At 36.6% G+C, this 18,364-nt stretch overlaps 2 protein-coding genes across 9 annotated transcripts in view; one reads left to right on the top strand and one right to left on the bottom strand.

Annotated features, from left to right (window-relative positions):
* Positions 1-17,781, bottom strand: part of ABCE1 (ATP binding cassette subfamily E member 1) — a 30,028-nt gene extending 12,247 nt beyond the window's left edge. The window contains exons 1-9 of one of the 2 annotated variants that reach the window (XM_032147792.2): positions 17,654-17,781; positions 11,823-11,952; positions 10,660-10,745; positions 8,254-8,351; positions 7,154-7,271; positions 6,174-6,311; positions 5,970-6,039; positions 5,350-5,446; positions 4,096-4,185 (exon numbers count right to left, since the gene is read on the bottom strand). In XM_032147792.2, coding sequence (XP_032003683.1) covers positions 4,096-4,185; positions 5,350-5,446; positions 5,970-6,039; positions 6,174-6,311; positions 7,154-7,271; positions 8,254-8,351; positions 10,660-10,745; positions 11,823-11,925 — 800 coding nt within the window. In that variant the 5' untranslated portion in view covers positions 11,926-11,952; positions 17,654-17,781. The remainder of the gene's footprint in view (positions 1-4,095; positions 4,186-5,349; positions 5,447-5,969; positions 6,040-6,173; positions 6,312-7,153; positions 7,272-8,253; positions 8,352-10,659; positions 10,746-11,822; positions 11,953-17,653) is intronic. The other variant, XM_032147800.2, reaches the window with a different exon arrangement.
* A 93-nt stretch (positions 17,782-17,874) lies between these two features.
* ANAPC10 (anaphase promoting complex subunit 10) overlaps positions 17,875-18,364 on the top strand; it is a 389,020-nt gene continuing 388,530 nt past the window's right edge. For 6 of the 7 annotated variants that reach the window (XM_058436781.1, XM_058436782.1, XM_058436784.1 and 3 more), the window contains exon 1: positions 17,875-17,977. The gene's annotated coding sequence lies outside the window, so the exon portion shown is untranslated. Of the gene's footprint in view, positions 17,989-18,364 lie in introns of all 7 variants that reach the window. The other variant, XM_032147807.2, reaches the window with a different exon arrangement.

Genomic DNA, 18,364 nt, shown 5'->3' with positions numbered 1-18,364 from the left:
TTTTCCTAAGCAGTCTCCTGCCTAGATTTTTACCTGCTGAATCCCGCTTAACCCTTTAAGGTCCATCTCAAATCCAACTTGCTATGGGAATACTTTTCTTAATATGCAAATGAGCTTTCCCCCTCACTCTTGAATACTGGTGTTAACAAGTATTTGGACTGATACTTGGACTTTTATTATTTGTGATTACCCCTATAACTTGCTCATAAACATCTTAAAGGAGACTCTTAATACATTTTAGCACCTCTGTAATCTTTAGTCTTACACTATGTACTAACAGACACCTGTCATTTTGAATGACAAAATGAAGAATATGAACTAATTGGAAATGAGGAAGATAGTAGCAGGTTCTGAAATAGCACTGTCCAGAACTTTCTAAAATTATGAAAATGTTCTATCTCTATGTTGTCCCATATAGTGACTACTAGCCATAAGTTGAATGTTGCTAGTTTGATGAAATAAAATTTTAATTTCAATTAAAATTTAAATAAGGATGTTTGTCTAGAGGCTACAGCACAATTCTAGAGTAAGGGAATGAAATGAGAAAACATTTCAGGAGTAATCTGGCAAGAAAAAAAAAGTAACAATGGAAAAGAAGAGCAGGTCTAAGATGAAAAGGGATAATTAAGAGGAAATGTTTTCTACCACAATGGTGGTAGTTATCAGTAAAAATGGGAAATCACCCTGGTGAGCTGGTGATACTCATCTTGCATCGGTGTCTTTGTTGGCACTAATCCATTACATGGAATACTTCTCTACTCTTAAAATCCTATTTTCCTTAAACAGCCAGTGTGAGGGAGCATTGTATTACGTACTGGCTTTTACTTTGCTTTGAAAAGAAGAAAAAAATAGGTCAAACTTCCTGCCCCCAGCCCCAACCTTCAAATGGAGGTTATGGAGACAGAAGTCCAAAATATAAAAATGATTTAGGTCAGCCATTCTGTTTTCTGAGAAGCTGGGAAGAAATACAAATCTGTAGCATAGTAAGGAATCTAGGTTGTAAAAAATGTATACTCTACAGTTAATTTGGGGCTATCTCTTAGTCTTCAATGTTACTGATAATGTTCTGAGGTCAAACTCTATAAAACTTCTTAAATCTCTATTCTTTTGTCCAATGCATCCTCTATTTTTCATTATCCAAGGATATGATCTCCAAAATCTTTTTATGGCATTAAAGATTGAATGTATGCCTTGACACATCAAATTTCAGAATGGAGATATACTTCCTATGACTCTTTATCATCAATCTATCACTACATAGAGATCTTAACCTTATACCTGTAAGACCAGCCCATTTGTGAAATGCCTTAAAAACTTTCTCTACGTTGTCATGCCAATCTGTCTTACCATGTTATCCCTATTACAATTAAAGTTACTGTCCTCTCTCTTATAATATAGGAAAGTCTTGGGTAGTATTACTTTTTCTTACTAGTTTTTTTCTCCCTCGAGGTCCATCTACACTTATTTATTTCACTTTCCTATTGCAACTATACAAAATAGTTACTGATCTTTTGATTTTAAATTTATTCATTATAAGTCGATATAAGTACCTGATGCCTTGTTTTCTAATGATGTGTCTAAACAGTTACACATTGAAATACTGGCTGTAAACTAGTATTTTCTTTTAGTTTTCCTCTTATTGTTAGGACATTATTTGGTATCTTTAAAGTTTTATGTGAACATAGATATTATCTATGACTTTCATTTTAGTATAAAAAGGGGCTATAAAAATACTTTTTATAAAAAGTGACTTGGGAACTAGTGACCTTTGTGTATTCCTTTCAAGACTATGGTACATGTGTATACTTTTCTTTACCACAATGTGTATTTTTCTTTACCACATTGTGAAGTCCTTGAATACTGGGACTGTATTTTTACACTTGCCTTCCCCAAAGAGCCTATGATAATGCCCAGGCTCTTAATGCCTGTGTATGGAGTAAAAATTATGGCTTCTATTTGGCTCACAAGAGATTGTCTCTTTATCACTGATATTCTAAGTTTCACTTCAAAGTATCTACATGAATTATTTAGTATCTGTAGAACTTGTGCTCCTTGAATCTAAGGAGCTGAATTTTTCATCAATTCTGAACAGTTCTCAGCCATAATCCTTTCATGACTATTGTTCAGACTCTTATGAGATATGTAAATAGTTTCCTCATTACATTCTCCAGGTTTTTGAACCTTCCTTCCACATTTTAATTTTATTCTCTCTCTGCTGTATTCTAGTAACTTCCTAAGATCCGGTTTCTTTCTTTTTTTTTTTTTTTTTTTGAGACGGAGTCTCGCTCTGTCGCCCAGGCTGGAGTGCAGTGGCGCAATCTTGGCTCACTGCAAGCTCCGCCTCCCGGGTTCACGCCATTCTCCTGCCTCAGCCTCTCCGACTAGCTGGGACTACAGGCGCCCGCCACCACGCCCGGCTAATTTTTTTTTTGTACTTTTAGTAGAGACGGGGTTTCACCGTGGTCTCGATCTCCTGACCTCGTGATCCGCCCGCCTCGGCCTCCCAAAGTGCTGGGATTACAAGCGTGAGCCACCGCGCCCGACCCTAAGATCCGGTTTCTAATGCACTTTTCTGCTGTCCCTCACCCATCTAATATGTCCAGTGAATCTGTAATGTCACCATGCTTTTAATTTCTAGATTTGTCTGGGTTTCTGAACATCTACCTATTGCTTTTTTAGTAGCATTATATCCTTAGGGTTTTGAATACTTTTATTTAAAGATTTTATTTTGAACATTATTTAATAGCCTCCCTTAGAATGTCACCTGAAGTTCTTGAATCCTGCTGCCATATAATATCTGCTGGCTAATTTGCGGACTGTTTCCTCCTCTAATTTATAAATTTTATAATTTACAATTTGAGCTCGTCCTCGTGAGCCATTACCTATAGGAATCCTGTGCAACCAGGGTTGAAAGCATATTGGTTCGTTGCTTCTGCTATGTACCATAAAAGTTCCAGACCCCTTAAAAATATTACTTTCTCACTTTGAAGGGTTCACAGATTCCGCTGGTTATATAAATTTCAATTCCACAGCCAGGCGAGCTGCTGGCCCAAGAATAGAGATTTGAAAGAGAGCGATTCCTTCACTTCCAGGGAGCTCAGTGAATGATAGATATTTGCTTTCTTGACATTTCCATGCAATGATAGACGAGTTGTTTCTAATTTGCCCTTTTAGTGAGAAAGCAGTCCTTTGAGAGTCCTGGCACTTTATGTGTGAAAATCCAATACTAGGCCTTGCTTCTTGCCCATGAGTGGATGTTAAAAGCCAAGACCTATTACAGAAACCATCAACATCTGGTCCTATTACTCCTCTATAGTTCTAATGCTTTAGTTTTTGACCATTTGGGATTTCTCTTGCTTTCTTGCAAGATGAGCCATGTATTTAAAAGGATGTTTATTAAATTGTTAAGTCAGAAGAGGCAGTATAATATAGAAAATGATATACAGAAAAAACCCCTGGGGTCTGATCACAGCTTTGTCATACAGTAAATTTGTAACCTAAAACAAACAACTAGATTTTTGACTTTGTGCTTCATCTGCAAAATAGGAATACCATCTAAAGATTCCTACGAGATAACTAATGAGGATCAAATGATGTAACGAATCTGAAAACTCTACAAACTACAAAAGCACCCTATAAACACAGGGTATTTTGAATACTAACAGAAATTATGATGAATTTTCTTTCCTTTTGTCCAGCAAGATTCTGAAAAACCAGAATTACTCTAGTGATCCTTATAAATTCTAAGCATGTGCGTGCGTGTGTGTGTGTGTGAAAATGAGAGAGAGAGAGAGAGAGAGAGAGAGAAAGATAGCTGGTAAAAGCTAAGGGTCTGCTTCCTATAAAGCTTCGGAATTTGCATATAATTTCAGAATATTCCTAAGCTCCCTGGAAGCGGGGGTGTTAATAAATGAATCTTGCACTGAGAACCTCTGTTCTAGGTAAAGAAAGGTAAATTTACGTGGTAGCTATAAACAACCAAGATAAAAAATATGTACATCACATTGACAGTCCCAGTGTCTTTACATATTTCTTTAAAAATCTGTAAAAATCTCCAAACAAAACAACACAGTAATATGCCAGATCTCTACTTACCTATCTGGATTTATTAGAGATCGTATAGTAATAGCAGCCTTTAAACGCTGCTTGACATCTAGGTAACTAGAAGGCTCATCAAACATGAAACTATGAAACAAAAAAAGCAAATATAATCAGTTTGAAAGACAAGACATTCTACCTTACATATTATCTTAAAGCACTGTAGTATCAAGAGCTTTTGATTTAACCACAACACAAATCTCCAACAGTAATGAAGAGTCTATCTGTAATGGTAAAAATTTCTGTATTCTGTTCAGAAGTAGAAGGAAAAAAATTACAGAAAGCAAGATTACACACCAAGTCTGGCGAGGGTCTACCAGGTTAGGCTAATTTACAAATTGGTAACTCCTCACAAAAAGCATTCTGATATAGTCTCAAGTAGTTTGGAGAGCTTTTCTCTTAAGTCAGCTGCATTTAAGCATAGTTTTTTGGAGGGTATTTCAAGAATTTATAGAATACTTTGTGGGAAGAGTTAGTCTTCACCAGACAACAGGGCAGAAATGTGGAAAAAGAAGCAATAAATATCTGGGAGGAGAGACACTAAACGTAGGAAGGAAACTTTCCTCTCCTCTCTTTCACATGGCATGCCACAGTGATCTACAGTGATTTAAAAGACCTCGCATCTTGCTTCAGGTACTAAAAAGCTTGCTAGCCTGGCTGGAGAGCTTAAGTGTTTTCACATAAAAAGAGGGCTTAGGCCAGGCGTGGTGGCTCACGCCTGTAATCCCAGCACTTTGGGAGGCCGAGGTGGGCGGATCATGAGGTCAGGAGATCGAGACCAACCTGGCCAACATGGTGAAACCCCGTCTCTACTAAAAATACAAAAAAAAATTAGCCGGGTGTGGTGGTGGGCGCCTGTAGTCCTAGCTACTCAGGAGGCTGAGGCAGGAGAATGGCGTGAACCTGGGAGGTGGAGCTTGCAGTGAGCCACGATCACGCCACTGCACTCCAGCCTGGGCAACACAGCGAGACTTCGTCTCAAAAAAGAGAGCTTAGATAATGAATAACTGACTTTATATAAAAAGTTCTGGCACCTATCAGTTATAAACTATCTAAATAAATAAATATTTTCCCCTGTGAATGTAACAGGGAAAATGGGTAGTGGATAGACAACTGCTTCAACATCTTAAACTTAGGAACTTACATACTATTTCTACTAATTTCTCTCAAAACCATTCCTCTATTAGCAGCATCACAACTGAAAACTCTACAATACGGATGAAGATAAACAAAAATTGTAAAGTAACCTACATATCAGCTTTCTGTATGCAAACGACAGCACAAGCAAATCTCTGCAACTCTCCTCCTGAAAGATCTTCAACATTTCGTTCTTTTAGGTGGGTTAAATCTACAAAGAACATAGAGGCATTGTGCTCAATGTATTTCACCTCTTCCAGGTAAAACGTATACTGCATGTCATCATTTGAAGTTTGAATGCTATTTCAGTTGAAAATTGTTTAAATATAACAATTGCTGGAGATTTTCAGTAATCCACATAAAGATGTGTACTTCCATCACTTAAGTTCGGGGCCTATTGAAATATATACACAAAATGGCTGGGTGCAGTGGCTCACGCCTGTAATCCTAGCACTTTGGGAGGCTGAGGCGGGTGGGAGTTTGAGACCAGCCTGACCGACATGGAGAAACCCGGTCACTACTAAAAATACAAAAAATTAGCTGGGCGTGGTGGCACATGCCTGTAATCCCAGCTACTTGGGAGGCTGAGGCAGGAGTATCGCTTGAACCCAGGAGGCAGAGGTTCTGGTAAGCAGAGGTTGCACCATTGCACCCCAGCCTGGGCAACAAGAGCGAAACTCCGTCTCAAAAAATAAATAAATATATATTCACACACACACAAAATAAACACTTACCAAGCTGCTGACATACAACTGCCTGTGTCTTTGTTTCATCTTTTCGGTCCAAAATAGATCCCACTGTCCCCTGCCACAATATATCAAAAATAGTTACTATTTTCTTTCAATATTAAAAAGAATCACAAAGTAAAACAAGTTTATTTTGATATATCTTTTATACTTCTACCAATATCCGTGAAGTTCCCTCTATCAAAAACCAACCTTTGCAGCCTTAGGAATCTGGTCTACATATTGAGGTTTTATGATGGCTTTTAGGTCATCTTCTAGAATCTTGGTAAAGTAATTTTGTAATTCAGATCCACGGAAATAAGTCAAAATCTCTTGCCAGTCAGGAGGATCCTAAAAAAAAAAAAAATACAGAATCATGTGAATTTAATAATACAATGACGAAGATGAATGCTACAGGAAATAGAACATATATGCAAATAGAACACTTGTGGCTTTTAACTTAAGATTGGAGGCGAACATAATTAATAAAAGTCTCATTTCTCTACAGCAGCAAAGAAAGAAAACAGAACAGGTATTATGTTATTCAAAAGCAGATTCATAGCACCTAGGACACAGAAGGGCATCTAATAAGAGGTTAAGCTGGAAGGAATGTTTCCTGCTCATATTTTCAAAACAAGTGAAAATGTTTTCAGGTATCCAAGAAATCTTTCTGGATATTTAACCAAGGATTCAGAAATGAAAAGTAAAATACACTTATGATTCATTTGAACAATTAATAGGGTGGCATCCACACTCTGGTGAAGCTCCATTTTATAATATCTACAATTAAAAATATCTAACTTAAGAACATTACACAGTGGCTCCTAAATTTCTTTCTGTACTAAAGTTGGAAATTTACCATTCATGAGTCCAAAGCCTAATCAAACTATTGACTGCAACAAAAACTAATTGAGCTATTTTTACATTATTGGGACAAATTAAATAGAAACGTGTGTAATACAGCAGAATCAAGCAGAATTCTGTTTCAGATCAAGGCTTAACAACTCACAATTTTCAGTTAAGTAACATTAACCGATTTTTAGTTAAAAAGTACAAAAGAGCTTTGTTTATAAATTTCTCAGCATTAATTCCATAAATAATCTTGAAAATAAGAATATTTTAAAAATATACATATCACCCCCCCAAAAATCTCATAAAACTGATATTAATTTTTATAAGGTGATAATACATACGTCGTACTTTCCAAGGTTTGGCTTTTGTTTTCCTGCTAAAATTTTTAAAGCAGTTGACTTTCCAATACCATTAGTTCCAACTAATCCCAAAACTTCACCCGGACGAGGGATCGGCAACCTGTTACAAGTATACAAAAATAATAAAACAACTCAGATTTACATAGAAAAAGCCACATAACATCAGAATGATATATTTTAATGCACTTGCACTTCACGCACATCCATTAATAAGCTAAGAAATATATGCCAGATATTATTGGCTATTAGAAAAAAAACAGCCAAGATTAACTTACACTGTTAATTGTTAGAAATGCATCCTTAAACAACATTACTACAAGTTTTATTTATTCAGTTTTCAAAGTCCATCCTAAAGTAAATTTCCTCTTTACATATAAGGCCCAGTTTTAATGTATAATAAAATGCTCTGGTACAAAATTACATTGCAGGTGCATCCTCACAATGTCCTTCTTTTCTGGCCTGCCATTTACTTACAAGGAGAGAAGTGCCACATCAACCAGAAATATTCCACTTCATTCTCCCTGCTGCAGTAGGCCCCTTAAAGCTGGCAGGTTGAGAAATACTTTTTTATTAGTAAAATCTAGACTCCTAGATTCAAAGTGTTAGTGTTCAGCAGATAAAAATCCCAAACTAAGGATTTGTGACTTAATAATACATGTCCAAACTCAAAGTGATATTCTCTGTAGATCATAACATTAATAGATAAACAAAATCAAAGGCAAGTTCCCTTAAAAGTTATTTTGGGGACAAGGGTACTAGGAACAACAGTGACTCTCAGTCCCAGTTGTATATTAGAGTCACCTGGGACTTTTTCAATATACTAAGGTCCAGACCCTATGATGTAATTAAACTGGGCTGAAACCTGGGCATTAGTAACTTTAAAAAGTCCCATAGGTAATTGTAATGTTAGCCAGAATGAACCACAGACATATACAGTATGATTCTGCATGATGTTATAATATTGTATTTTCCTTTAGTGACTGGTTAATAGCATTTCCCCCCAATTTCTGCATTTCTCTTAAAATCCCAAATGTATTTTACTCTTAACTTGACAGAAGAGGAATCTTGATGTGAAAATATACCTGTGAAGTTTGAAGGCATTGGCACAATATCGATGTGTGGTTTCTTTTTCCAAGTTGCTTGGTAGATTGACAATTGATAAGGCGCCAAAGGGGCATTTCTGTTATGTAAAGAATTAATTTTTGTATTAATTTGTAGACATGTACACATAACTAAAATGGATTAAAAATATTTTTATAAGCAATCTTCTAAACATGATTTCATAAATATGTGAAATGTTGTTTCATTTCCTTTTACTCTTTACTTAAAATAAAAGGTTCCTTGAACATTAGAATTATATCAATTGTCTCTCAGTATATGTGGGGAAAATTGTTCCAGGACTGCCAAGTACACCAAAAAATTGGCACATACTCAAGTCCTGCAGTCAGCCCTGGAGAACCTGAATAAACAAAAAGCCCTTTCTAAAATGGTTTTGCATCCTGCAAATACTCTATTTCCAATTGGCATTTGGTTGGGGGAAAAAATACACGTGTATGTAGATCTGCACAGTTTGAACCTGTGATTTCATGGGTCAGCTGCAACTTGATATTCCCTTTAGTGTTGGGCATAATCCTATACATTTAAAGAGTGCTTAATACTTATTGAAAATCCTTGTAGAACTTGAGGTTCTTCGTTTGGTTTTGTTAAAACATATTAGATAAGGGGAGGCTAAGAGGCAAGTCAACAAAAAAGTCACTGAATATATGACTTCATATTCTTTCCAAAACAGATGTTCTCCCTCTGTTTCCTTCAATTATTCCTGCCCTTGTATACTTCCTGTTCTACCTTGTAAAGTCATTTGAGGTCATGGATCTTATCCTTTTTTGGCTATTTCCACCCCACCAAGAGCTTGCATATTTGCACAGACCAGGGATTAATGTCTTTCCATTATGACTTTTATCTATCTTATGTGAATAACATACTTGAATTCTCGGAGTCAATTCACATTAAAAAACAAAACAAAACACATAGGCTTATTCAAATAACATTTGACTATAAGATGACTGTCCAAGGAACAAGAATAGCAAAAACAGGAAGGTTATTTAAGAGTGGTAACGTGGCTAGAAAAATTTTTCTAAGTACAGACAACTACAGAGGTACATGCAAAAATTATAACCTCATATTATTAGAGATCTGTTCAGCAGATGTGTTCAATGAGCTCAGGGGACTGATTCAAAGTTTCCGTGTTTAGAGATTCCAGGGAATTTCCATTTTATACATTATAAAAACAGATAATTACCCGTTTTCTAATAAAGTAATTTCCACCCTCTAACAAAAACTATTAAATTTTTACAACTTATATTTTTCTATAACATAGTGGAGGACAGTGGAGATACCTCCATTATCCTCTTCTCTTAAATGTACATACAATGCTTATATGCTGCAAATGACTTAAGCTTCTTAATTCTACAAGGAAAAAAAACCACTGTTCATATATGAGGTGCATTATAATATCTTAGTGTTCAGGAATTATACATTACTTCTCCACCCTCAAAGAGGACCATCTCATTAGTATGTTTTTAGCCACTCAAGTGTATATCCAAAATTTAAAATTTAAATTAATCTAATTTTCTTACAGCAGCAAAGAGAGAGAATAGATACTATATTGCTCAAAACCAGATTCCCAGCACCCAGGATAAAGGCAGGTATCTAATAAGAGATTAGTAAATATTTGCTGCAAGGAATGCTTCCTGTTTATATTTTCAAAGCAAGTGAAAATGTTTCAGGTATCCATAAAATCTTTCTGGATACTTAAACAAGGATTCAGAAACCAATGTGAATTATACACGATTTATCTGAACAATAGCGTGGTATCTGAACTCTGGTGAAGCTCCTTTTTATAATATCTACAAACAGAAAGATCTAAATTAAGTATGTTACACATTAGCTCCTAAATTTCTTTTATGAACTAAAGTTGGAAATTTACCATTCATGAGTCAAAAGCCTAATCAAACTATTCAAGGCAACAAAAACTATTAATAATTGAGCTATTTTAAGTATACTATTGGGAAAAATGCAATAGAAGCATGTGTAATACAGCAGAAGAAACACTTAAGAATTAGGTTAAATTTTAAAATTTTTGGCTGTGTGCATTTCTATTTAAAAGGTGTGAATTTAAAATTCAATAAGACTTGAAAGAAACATGTAATGTGATGTAATGTCCTTATAAAAAGGTGAAAAAAGAGAAATTTTAGTTGGAAATGGCTTTATAAAGTTGAGTACAGCAAGAATAACTTTTAAAAAGGGTGGTTTAATTAATTTAAAAAAGCAACGTCACTGATATTAGAATACCACTTTCCTAAATTTACATTCTCTATTCATTTGCTTTATACTTTGCCTCACTTAAAGTAGTTATAGGATAGTATCCAGAATTTTCAGATTTCAGTTTTAGGTGACATGTTTGATCCAGTAAATAAAATATTGCTTACCTTAATACAGATACCACAACCAATACAAAGAGTTTCAGAAATCCATGCTATTTTGCTCTGGGGTGTAACCTCTATGCATAATTTTCCTGGTAAAGGAAAAGATATAATTAAGCCATTTCCTTTATCTTCTAATTTTCCGAACACTGTTATTTAGGCAATGCTGGTTCTAAATTTCCATACAGAAGCAGATATTCAAAAACAAAGGCCACACAAAGAAATACATTTGAGATAATGCCTTAAATCAGTGCTTTGTGGGGACAGATTTCTAATCACTTATATGAATATCCTTGTTTGGCAGCAGGGAGATGACTTTAACATATATTTATTTTACTTAATTTACTACTGGGGAAGAAAATATGCTAGTAAAAGTATGACATATCCTGAAATATTTTTAAGCTGATTAACCTAAATTTTAAATTCATAAAACAAAATACGTCTTGAAAATGGTAAGGTAGACCATTAAAAGAATGAACAATTGTAGCTAGATCAGTAAAACTCCAAAAAGGTATGCAGTCATCTAACATACAGCTAAAATTAAACATGGTATTAGGGATAATGGAATTTCTGAATAGCAAAGGAGACAATAACAGATGACAACTAAAGTTTCTAAGTTTCAGTAATTCTAAGACTCAGTAATTCTATGCCTCATTCGTATATTCACAATTACTTAACATAGCCCTTAACGACTACCAATAATTTTTCAACTGAATTGTTGGAAATTTATCTGATCTTCAAAATATAGTTAAACCTTATGAATAGTCTTCAGCCCTTTGTTCATTTTTTAAATATGAAAATACTGTCAAAGTTTACTGTAACCCTTCCCCCATTAATTATAGTAATTAATTACTATATATAATATTAAAGTAATTATAAGATTTTGTAGATTTCAAGATCAGTAAGCTGAACTCTGCTTTGAGTGCACATCCCATACACTTTTAAATATTGACGTATTATTCTACAATTTGGTCTTTCTTTAAAAAATAGGATCCTTTAGTCACAAAGCAATAAAAGAAATTTAGAACAAACTACTTTTCTTGTCTTCACAGTTTTATGAAACTAATGGTGAACACAAAGTTTATGCTAATGTCCGTAAAGAATTATCAAACCAGTTGATTTCTTTCGTGGTTTTCTTTTATACTTAAATGATCCACAGAACAGCTTACCCATTCGAACTACAGGACAACTCTTTTTGCATTCCTGTCGACATTTCTTAGGTTTACATTTGTCATGGTTGACAATAGCAATTCTCGTTAATTTGTCTGCCATAACTGTGTGAAAGATTATCCAGCTCTTCTATGAAAGAAAAATCAACAAATTCAATGCAATTAGTTAAGGGAACTAATTTGCATACATGAAAGACAGGAAAACATAAATGATCATTATATGGAGATGAAATGATTATCTGCAAAAAAAATATAAATTTTGACAATTGTAAAAATTGTAAAATAATCTATAATCTAGTAAGGTTGGGAAAATCAAATTTTACATATATACTTTAATCAGAAGATTTATATAAGGAAAGAAAAAAATGCCATTTACAATAGCGACAAAAAGAAAATATCTAGGAATATATATATATATATAAATATATATATATATATACACACTCAACAAGATATATACACAAGAAAACTTTAAAACAACACTGAATGACATAAATGACCTGAACAAATGACATGCTATCTCTGTTTTTATAATAAAGAATAGTTAATATCACAGATTTAAACCCTTCTTGAATTTATATATTTAATTCAATCTCATGAGAAAAAACAAACAAAGGAACCCCAGACATGTGGTGGTGTGCGCCTGCGGTCCCAGCTATTCCGGAGGCTGAGGTGAGAGGATTACCTGAGCCTATGAGGTGGAGGTTACAGTGAGCCGAGATCACACCACTGCACTCCAGCCTGGATGAGAGTGAGACCCAGTCTCAAAAAAAAAAAAAAAAAAAAAAAACCCAACCCATCCAGACAAAGCAAATCTAAAGCTCTAATGGAAAAAGAATTATTAATAGCCAGGAAAACTGAATAAAGGGAAGCAGGATGGGGGAAATCCCACAAGCTCTTCCCCCAAACTAAGCATTACTTCACGTCGTGTACATCTGACTATAATGACACTGCCAGAAATGGCAAATAATCATAATAGCAATGAAATTAAAAGGAGACCAAGTAACTATATGTATATACTATGCTCACTTTTAAAGCTTTTGTAAGTCTTGATATTCCAATTTAATCAACTACACAACATTAAGATCAAAGTGAACTTAAAAATCTTTTACAATACTGGGCTTAGTGGTTCAGAAATTAATTTCCTTAGAATGGTGATTAAAGTGAAAAATTCCAAAAGGTGCTTTAATACTCAAGTTTATTCCAATATGTAACGAATGAATCTGAAACCAAGACTCTCCATTTAGAAAGACATCATGTTGTTTTTTTCTTACTGTGATAATCAATCTTGATTTTTTTTTTTTTGATAGACTGCTTCTCTTTGTAGACATCTCAAGTCTTTTTCACACCCATCAATATCATTAGGCTTGGATAGGGATAAGAGATCTTGCTCCTCAATGCTGTCCTAGACTATTATCTCTCCCTCCTCCCTAAAAAGTTTTGCATCTCAACTATCTAACTGCTTTAGTTAGTAGTGACCACCAGATCACTCCCTTTCATTCCTTAAAGATTTCAGCCCCTCTGTTAACTTTCACACACTTTTACAACTCCTGACATAGTTCTTGATTTCAATATGCTCACAGATGACCCTCCTGTCCTCTCATTTAACCCCATCTCCTCAAACAGCTTGTCTTCTACCTTACCATAGCCATTCATTTTTTCTGGTTACATCCTAGACCTTATCATTACCAGTAATTGCAATTCTTCTATAACCTCAACTTCAAATACTCCATTCTCCAACCGCCACTCTTATCTTTTCAGTTCACCACTTACTACACAACAATCTAACAACCCTGATTCCTCCATTCTTCAAACCTTTCATTATCTCTTGATTCTATCATATTTCCACTGTCCCTCAGCTCTTGGTGTTTTTATTTTCCTTCTTACCCAGCTAAAATACCCTAAATCACAATCTTGGTTAAATTTGACTCTTCACCTGCACACACAGAGCTGAAAATGGGTAGGGAAAAAAAACACAAAACCTGCTGACTAGTCTCCCTTTAAATTAATCATCTCAAATGGAGCCTTATGCCAATCAGCAATCACACTGTATGTATTTCCCTAGCTAAGACCATTTGTACACTAGAAGACATTCCGTAAGAATGTCCGAACAATTCTCCCTTCTGTCTTTAACTTCATCAATTATTCTCTCCACTGGCTCATTCTTATCAGCATTCAGGAATTCTATTACCTGACCCCATCGTCTCCCACTGCTTTATTTCTCCTTCTTCAAGACTACTTCAAAGAGTTGCTTATACTCAATGTCTCAAATTTCTCCCTACATGCTCTCTGGAATCCATTCTAGGCTCTAGAGCCCATCATTTAATCAAAACTTGTTGAGCCATCGTTGTTCTTCACATGGCTAAAACAAATGGTTATCAGACCTTAATTCACCTGACCAATCAATTGCATCTGACACAAACAAACATTTTTCCTACTAGATAAAAACCCTTTCTTAACTTGGTTTTAGGATACAACACTAACCCGGTTTTTCCACTACTTTCCTGGTCACTCATCTTCATCTCCCAGGCTTCTAAATGCAGAGAGTGCTCTAAGACTTGGTCATTTTTTTCCACATATACTCATTCCCCAAGTTGTTCTATTCTGGCCTCATAGGTTTAAATTCCATTTATAAACTACAAATTTCCAAATTTCTATCTTTAGTCAGGATACCTCTCTTGAACCCTTCCTGCCCACCTATCATCTCTGGAAGGCTTAAGAGGAATCTCCCAACTAAGCTCCTGAAATCCTCACCAAAATTTCAGCAGTCTTGCCCATTTTGTTAGATGGCAACTCCAGTCTTCCATTTGCTCAGGCCCAAATCCTTGAAGTCATTTTCTTTTCCACCTAATAATAGCAAATCCCATTGAAGCTATAAAATATCCAGAATCTGATCTCTTCTCATGAGTTTGGTGTACGCTATCATTATCATCTCTTACCAGCATTACTCAAATAGCTTCCTAACAGATCTCTTTGCTTTTACTCTCATCTCTTTCCACTCTAACCCTCAACAGTTCATTCTCAACACAGGAACCATAGTAAGCCTTTTAAGGAGTAAGCTAGATCATGTCACTCTTCTATTTAAAATCCTGCAATGGCTTCACTCTCAATCTGAGCAAATGCCAAAGTCCTGAAAATAATCAATGAGGCATTGATCAGCCTCTGTTAACTTTCTGATCTCATCTCTAACTACTCTAGCTCTTGTAGTATGGCTCCAGCTACATTGGCTCTTTGTTGTTCCTAGCACATGCCAGGCATGTTCTTGCTTTAGGATCTTGGTACTTTCTGCCTGTAATGCTATTCCCCCTAGAATTACATGGCTTACTCCTTCCAATCTTTACTATTTCTCAGTGAGCCTTCTGTAACTACCCTACCACAATATACACTACCGAAAAATACACCCAACTGCCTCTTCATCCTTCTTGCTTTATTTTTCTCCCTAGCTCAACTATACAACATACTATATATTCCATATATATATATCTGGTGTATATGCACACATCTATCATGGGTGTGTGTATGTATATTCTGTCTCTCTACAAACACACACACATTTTTCCCCTCCCCAAGTAGAATGTACTCCATCCATCATGAGGGTAGGAATTTTTGTTCATTCCAGTGGCTGAACCTGTGCCTAGCACACAGGAGATCAAACATTTCTGCTAAATGAATGAGAATATGAATTCAAATATAGTAAATAATTTTCCTGTAGGTTATAACAACTTTAGAAATCTTGCAAGTTACCAATATTTTATAGTGACAGTTGTCCACTAAACTACATACTGAAAAAAAAATCATTCAAAAGGAGACTAAATGTTCATGTAATAAATACAGGGTTATTCCAATAAACAGGTTGACTCTATTCCTCTAAAAACTGGTCCAGGTCTTGTAAAGATTAGAAGAGAAAGAAATTACATGACTTGAATTGTCACAAAAAGCTATTATTCTGGAAATGACAACTTCCTAGGAGACGAAGATTCTTTAGCAAGCTATTAAAACTGGACACCATGCATTCTAATTTAAATACTGAATGCCTTTCTACAAATTACTCAGTGAAAGAGCATAATGAATTCCCCTCCAGGGGATAAATCTTTCATCATGACATTGCTTAAACTTTATTTTTGTTAAACTACTAAAATATTTAATTTTTCAAACTATTTTAAAAACCAAAAGACTGTAAAAGACAATCTTTTAAAAAGACATGGGGATCTTGCTATGGTGTCCTGGCTGAATGGAGTGATCACAGGACACTACAGACTGGGACTCCTGGGCTCAAGGGATCCTCTTGCTTTAGCCTCCCGAATAGCTGGGACTATAGGTGCATGTCACTACCCTGGCTTGATTTTTACAGAAGAATAAAAACATACCAGAAGTGGTTAATAAACTGATTTATATAAAAATAGTGATACATTGTAATGCATTTAAGAAAAATGAACACGGATTCTTTGTAGAACTGTTAATTAACTGTGTGAACACTTTTAATTCAATTTCTGTATCAGTTTCAATAATTGGGGCAAGCGGATTCCCTACTTGTTTTTCAATAGAAAAGTTAGGCACAGTAAAGCTTGGAGAGGAAGATTATAGTTAACAGCCTCCTGCAAACAAAGAAGGATTTGAGGATATTTCAGATTCGAAGACAAAAGTGTTCAAAATTGACACTAGAACAATGACCCTCAGTGTCATTCTTACAGCTGAGAGGAAAAAAGTGAGGAATACTTGGAAGCATTTAGTCTAAAGCCAAAATAATTGTAATGCTGTGTAAAAGCATTTCAAAGACTGCTGTTAACTAATGATGTTTAGTATCACATGAAATAGTCTAACCCATGCTTATTGTAGTTTATTAGTCTTATAAAACACGTATAAGTTAGGAGTGGTACACGGCTCTGATTTCAAAGAGTTTTAAGTTTAAGACATCTAGAAGAACTCTTAAAAAAATAAAACATGTTATTTGGACAGTTCTTCCTCTTATAGATTTTTACCATCAAAAAAGAGAAAATAAGCGCTTATGTAGTTAATGGGAAGTGGGAATTCGGCTTTGGCTGTCATTCATTCACAATATGTATTAAATGCCTACAATGTACGAAGCCCTGAAGAGATAATAAAGGTATTCTGAGTAAAGACATCAACCTTGATCTCAATGAGTATTAGATACAATAAAGGGAAAAATGGGTAAGGGGAGAAAGTGCCGAGTGCTATAAAAACGTACCAAAAAAACTATAGGATTTCTACTGGGAAACTATTTGGGACAACACCAGTCATAGCTGCGTACACGCTGTTCTGAGAAAAGCATGTACATGTGGGCATCATTTCTATAAAGCCTGGGAGTGGACAGCGAGTATTCGACTTCATGGCGGCAAGATGCCATGACCCATTCCACTCACCAAAACGTGGAAGCCACGACTTCCCACAACCAAATATGCACACGTGACAATATATCCATTTTAGGGTGCTGGAGGAGTGTGGGGGTACTAGAGAGTGCTGTAAGTTCTAAAGCTGCCTTCCTCTCCAGCAGGTTTAGCTTCAGGGCGGGAGCAGGGTAAAGTGGGAGTGGAGACTACGGCATCTAGGTCCATTCTCGAAGTCCCTCGCGGGTGTGGCAGGCAACAGCGGCGACAGCCGGGTCGGCTGGAGGGGAAGACCGAGGCGCCCCCAAGCTCTCGGCGTCGCCCGCGCCCCATCAGTTCCAGCTGTCCCGCAGGAGCCGCTGCCACGCGCTGCTGCTGTCTCCGCCACCTAAGGCCTAACCAAAGGCTCTCGGAGAATGTCCCTACAGTCTTTCCAACCTGGCAGATGGCAGCTAACAGCCAAACCTCTCCGGGCTATTCACGTACCTGGAGAAAACGATCCCCTTGCGGAAGGGGGCACAGAGGCCAAATCAGCTCTTGCCTTCACTTTTCAGCCACACAGCGTGTTCTCACGGCCACCGGCCAAAATGGCGGTGCCCAGCCGCCGCTCGCGCAAGCCATAGGACGTAGTGCGCGCGCGCGACATAGAGCGTGAGGCGGAACCCTGGAGGTAGGTAGGGAGATCTGACGTCATTGTGCTGCGACCCTTGTTCAACGCCGTTGGCGAAGCCAGGCTGTCCTAGGAAGCCGAGTGGGAGTGGCACGGAGCTGCTGGAGGTCCTGAGAACCTGAGTTTCGGCAAGCAGCCAGGTCTGGAAACTGTGAGTGTGTGGGCTTTTCTCCGACTTCGAGCGTGGTCTTAGCGTAAACAGAGGCATTCGCCTCTCCGGTTTCAATCTTTTTTTACGTTCGCGCTTTCCTCAAGGCCGGTGGGTCAGGAGTGGAGCCTTAGTCATTCTAACGCTAGAGGTGTCCGTAGGACCAACAGAGTCTGGTCCAGACACGGCTTGCTGTTGCGCGCTCTCCTAGGCCTCAGCTTCCTCTCAACTGTGTGGTCAGTTTAAGGCCGGGAATCCAATCTTTACCGAGCTCCATATTTTATCCACTTGGTGGCGTCCAGTCCCAAGTCCGGCAGTTGAATTCTGCCCTAAAGATGGACTTTATTTCTATCTTTTTTTAGTTAACAGGACATTCAGT

Source organism: Hylobates moloch, unplaced genomic scaffold (genome assembly GCF_009828535.3).
Source record: "Hylobates moloch isolate HMO894 unplaced genomic scaffold, HMol_V3 SCAFFOLD_3, whole genome shotgun sequence".
NCBI lineage: Eukaryota > Metazoa > Chordata > Mammalia > Primates > Hylobatidae > Hylobates > Hylobates moloch.
The sequence above is the reverse complement of the archived record's forward strand: the minus strand, read 5'-3'. Positions and strand labels throughout refer to the sequence as shown.